Source organism: Alternaria ethzedia (genome assembly GCF_023757985.1).
Source record: "Alternaria ethzedia strain BMP 0044 chromosome Unknown scaffold_11, whole genome shotgun sequence".
In the NCBI taxonomy this organism is placed as follows: Eukaryota; Fungi; Ascomycota; class Dothideomycetes; order Pleosporales; family Pleosporaceae; genus Alternaria; species Alternaria ethzedia.
The window spans coordinates 231,554-236,738 of record NW_026056204.1 but is presented as its reverse complement, the minus strand read 5'-3'; the positions used below and the strand labels follow the sequence as shown (position 1 = coordinate 236,738).

Genomic DNA, 5,185 nt, shown 5'->3' with positions numbered 1-5,185 from the left:
TTGTACGCGAGAGGGAATGACGCCGAAGGTTTTGATTCGTTCCCCGACCAATGAGCGGCGGTGGCCGGTGGATAACGGCTAGCCAAAAGTAAGTTCTGAAACGAGGTCCGCTATCTCACTGGCTTGCGAGCGAAGCGTCACGCCGGCCAGAGAGGCTTCAGTCGTGGCAGAGGACGCGCTCGTAGTGTGTGGATGACAACCTCAGACATGAGAAGGTGACAAGCGGATGGCGACAGATTGGATCAGATGCTGCTTCACGATGAGCTGGGAGATTTGCAAGAGGCGATGGCCGCTCCCGCAGGCTGGCTAAAAAGCGCGTTTCAGATGAAGATCAAACCATGCCCAGCGTGCTACTTCTGCTGGTTCCTGCATCTAGACGCACCACACTTGGACGATGGACCAGCCACGAGTGATGACTTCAGCGACGAGGCTGGGTGGTGGTCACTGACGACATGTACCCGTGACGCACTGGCCGAATTTGCACGAAGCTGCAGAGTGATGTTCCTGCATTGGTAGCGCGGTTTGGGTGATCGATCCTCTGCGCGACACGATTGCCGGCCATCGAAGCAGTACTCGGAAGTAGGCAAACATGGTTCACATCCGCATCAGGGAATGGCTGGTAGTAGACTGGCAGTGAAGCGTGTCTTGACAGCGGACGGATGCGGCAAAAAGGAATGTCGAAGGTGCGCCGGACGACGGTTGTCCAGAATCCGACATGTCGTTCTGGCGACCATGGGACGACGGCGGCCGGCGGGCTTCTAGGTGGTGGTTAGAGTTGCGCCTCTGCAGGGCCGGCAGCGGTGGTGGTGGCACTTGGGCACATGACGATGGCCGCTGGAGGTGGGCTCGGGTTCCCTGCCAGGCCTCGAAGCTAAACTGACGCAAGCAGCGTGTTTTCCATGGCATGAAGCAGCGCGGCAGGCATCGGACCGCGATGATCGATACTCTAGATGGGCAAACTGGACGTCTGTGTCGCGAGGGCCTCGTGGTGGGCTGCAAGCGAGGGTTAAGGTTTTCGAGTGTCTGCGGCTGGCGGGGCTAGGCCGGAAGTGGCCTCTGCGCCGAGGGCGCGCAGGGCAGGCGCGGGCGGCGAGCAGCAGCAGGGAAGCAGGCACAGAGGCACAGACAGGAAGGCGCGAGCGAAAGCGAACAAGGCGAAGGAAAGGGCAGCCCAGGCACGCACCTGCCCCGGGCGCGCGTCCCAGCAACATGCGCCCGGGGAGATGAGCAAGTTGGGGGATCCCAGAGCAAATTCAGCAGAAAAAGCCGCTTCGTCGAGAGCATGGGCGGCCAGGCCAGCACATTAGCCAACCTTTCGCGCTGCGCTCACCACGGCATGCACGGCCGCAGCACGAGTCGCCCGCACCCCTGCCGGCCAACTGGCCGCTGCGCTCGCCTCGGCGCCCCAATTGGCCGCGCTACCTGCACTGGCCAGGCCGCTGACTGGTGTGCGGAAATAGATCAATGTGAGACCACTAGCCTCCTGTTTCACACGCCCTCCGACACCTAAAGCTGCCGCTGCCCCCTCAGATTTGCGTTTCGTATCCCCCTCCCAGAGCTGTACCTTCTTGGTGAATTCTTGAGACTGCTATCTGAGGCAGGTTCCTCACGTTTTTATTATCCGCACCACCGTCGCGTTTTATTATCTATCCTTTTAAACATAGCCTGACACTCTTTCGTTTTCGATCCTGGCAGGTCCTCGTCGAGCCCTCCCTCGTGTTCCATCCAACCCCAAGAAGGGCCACCGCGTCTGACGTTCCCACTTCAAACACCTGTACAGAGGAACGTGTTGCAGCGCACCATGTATCCATCCCAACACCACCAGCAGATGCCGCCACCCCAGGCACGCTCTGTCGCGCCCGAGACTTTTCTATTAGACCAGGACGCCCAGCAAAGCCTCCCGCCGGACAGTGTCGTTGCCCTGCAGCAGGTCGACAACCGTACGTGCCCGCGCATTGACCTTGTCCTCCTGCATACTAACGCGCCTGCAGTCAAGTACTTCCTCATATCAGCGCCCGTTGACTGGCAACCCGACCAATACATCCGCCGCTTCTTGCTGCCAACAGGCGAATACGTCTCATGTGTTCTATGGTAAGCGCCGTGTTCTTTATTAATTCATGCAAAATCTCACAATTCCCAGGAACAACCTTTTCCACATCTCAGGCACAGACATCGTGCGATGCCTGTCATTCAGATTCCAGGCCTTTGGCCGCCCAGTCAAGAACTCGAAGAAGTTCGAAGAGGGCATCTTCTCAGATCTGCGCAACCTGAAATCGGGCACAGATGCTTCCCTGGAAGAGCCCAAGAGCGCATTCCTTGACTTCCTGTACAAGAACAACTGCATTCGAACACAGAAGAAGCAGAAGGTTTTCTACTGGTACAGCGTACCCCACGACAGGCTCTTCCTCGATGCCCTGGAGCGTGATCTCAAGCGCGAGAAGATGGGCCAAGAAGCGACCACCATGGCCGTCAGCGAACCCGCTCTTTCCTTCGAATTTGATTCATCCCAGTCGCTCTTTGAGCAGCTCACCAAGGCGCAACAAACCAACTCATCGTCCTTCAACAACAACGTCCAGCCATCGTACCAGAGCACATCGCCCGACATGCAAAGAATGGACTCCATGCCCCCACCAACCATGGTCCCCGTACAGCAATCCATGCCCCAGATGCAGCAGCCAATGCAGCAACCAATGCACCACGAGGACCCCATGGCCCAGTACCACCAGCAAATGTCCATGCCACCTTCCATGCAGAACCCCGTTGTCAAGAGCCGGGAGCAGCGCGAGATGAGCCAGTCTTTCCAGTACGACCGCAACGGCATTCCTTTGTCTCAAGTTCACCAGCGCCACAGCTCCATGCCCGCATACATGGAGTACTCTCCTGCGCCGTCCTTCGTTTCTTCTCACTACGAGGACTACAGCACCCGCGGCATGTCTTTCGAGCCATTGACCCCACCTCAACACCAGATTGGTCTCGGTGCTGAGCCTGCTTACATTGCGAACGAGGACACTGGTCTCTACAGCGCTATCCCAGACCTTCCAGTTCCCAACACATTCAACCCTCTCATGAACATGCCACCATCGAACTTGATGGGCTCTGGCTACCCCGGCGTTTCCCGGCCATTTGCTCCTGGCAACGTCTACTCCGTCATTGAAGGCTCGCCCACCTACAAGCAACGTAGGAGGCGTTCGTCCCTTTCCGCTGGTATCGCCGCTGCTGTCACCGCTTCCGGTGCAGGTGCTCACCAGGTTCACCGCCCAAGTGACCTGAGGCGATCAATGTCGAGCTCAGTCGTTCCCCTTGCTGAGGTTGATGAGTCAAACCACAACTCGCCCAACAGCACCAACGGTGCGAGCTACCCCCAGATGCCTGAGCAGAAGCCTCACATGGACATGTCCCGCCAGGGTACCCCACTCAACACTGTTGAGGAGAGCCCTGAGCCGCAGTCCGCTTCGCTGCATCACGACGATCTCAACACTCTGGTCAACGGCGAGCTCTTTGAGAGCCCTCTCCAGCACAGCGCGGTCGCTCGTACCGCTGGTGCAGGAGGACCAGTTTTCCGACGCGCCCGCAGTGCCACCATGATGGAAATCGGCCCGTACCCCCAGAAGTCGCACTCCTGCCCGATCCCCACCTGTGGTCGTCTCTTCAAGAGATTAGAACACCTCAAGAGGTAAGCGCTCGCAATTTCCCCATCTTGCTATTTTTGTACCACACGATCACTCGGGCCTCCACTTTATTTGTTGTTTTGCATAGACGCTGACCCTGGCGCTTAGACACGTACGCACCCACACACAAGAACGACCATACGTTTGCCCGTTGTGCAACAAGGCCTTCTCGCGCTCAGACAACCTTGCCCAGTATGTACCCTGTTTACCGCCCAACCGAAAACCACATACTAATTAATTCATTAGACATCGTCGCACACATGAGCCCCGCGCTGACGGCGAGCCGCTGAGTGACTACCAAGAGGAAGACGACCTCGAGGGCGAGGAAGACCACCTCCACTCGCTCGCGGATGAGCTTTCGCCTGAGTCTGGCAACGAGTACCTCGGTCTGTCGCACTCCATCAACGACATTCCTGGCCCAGGACTTGGTATGACCATGGCGCCACCACAACACAGCCTCATGGCCGGTAGCCACTACTGAGCATACCCTGTCACGACGTCACACATGTGAAATGAGCATTTCGGCGCAATCAATGGCGCAGCCATCTAGAAGGATACCAGTCTGCTGTTTTTCTTGTTCATCTTCTTGTCTTCGCGTTTAATCTCTTAGACCGGTGTCTGTTTTCCTCTGTTCGGCATACATTCATGATGTCCGCACTGCATTTGTTCTTGCTTTTTCTTTTCCAGCCTTCGGAGCTAGGGGATGGTGATACCACCGGATTTTGGCTTTTTGAGGGGTTGGCTGACGACACAACACTACGAACATGAGTACCCTTCTTTTTTTGTCTCATCGTTTCACGTTTTTCCCTTTTTCTTCATTCTTTTCCCTTGCGCTCCGATCTGTTTGCTCGTTGTCGTCGTCGTTCAGCGCTCTGTTGGATATATCCTTGGCGGCATGGCTTGCTTTGTTGCAAAAGTTGTTTGATGGCGGACTGGGACACCATTTAAAGCGCACGCATACGCATATCGTCGACACATCTCTCTCGGATATGCAGGTAGCTTGGTGGTTTGCGTCTTCCTCTTCGTGAGGCGGCGTGTGTATAATATTGAAACTCAATGCAAAACGCATAACTGCACTTCTTGTCTTCGCATGCCATTGCTACTGTGACCTTTCGTATGCTTACAATGATCACCAACACCTATACTTCGCATCCAGTTCGCACACGTGTCACAGTATACTCTCAGAAACCAGCACTCAGGATGAAACACCACCCCATCCCATCACGCATGCAAATCCCAAGAGACATACGATCAACACATCAAAAACATCATATCACAGCACATAACCATCATACCAACACCCCCCTCACACAAATCCTCGACCCCAGCAACCCGTCATACCAACACTCCATCCCTCAAATCCTTCCGTCTCACGTGCCCCGTCCCCCTGCTCAAACAACCATCTCACCTCGCCCCGCCGCAATCCTTACGTCACACATGGCCACCGCGCTTGTTTCAGAAGCGACTACGCCGTATAATTACACATCACCTCTCTTCGCGAGCACGGTCTAGATTTG

General features: G+C 56.0%; 1 protein-coding gene across 1 annotated transcript; it reads left to right on the top strand.

The window, feature by feature from the left end:
- Positions 1-1,801: 1,801 nt before the first annotated feature.
- J4E87_005325 (uncharacterized protein) lies at positions 1,802-4,149 on the top strand (the record flags this gene model as incomplete). The annotated part of the gene is made up of 5 exons (XM_049376938.1): positions 1,802-1,940; positions 1,992-2,091; positions 2,141-3,673; positions 3,777-3,860; positions 3,915-4,149. The coding sequence occupies 5 exons, from the start codon at positions 1,802-1,804 to the stop codon at positions 4,147-4,149; spliced, it is 2,091 nt and encodes a 696-aa protein (XP_049233163.1).
- Positions 4,150-5,185: the final 1,036 nt, after the last annotated feature.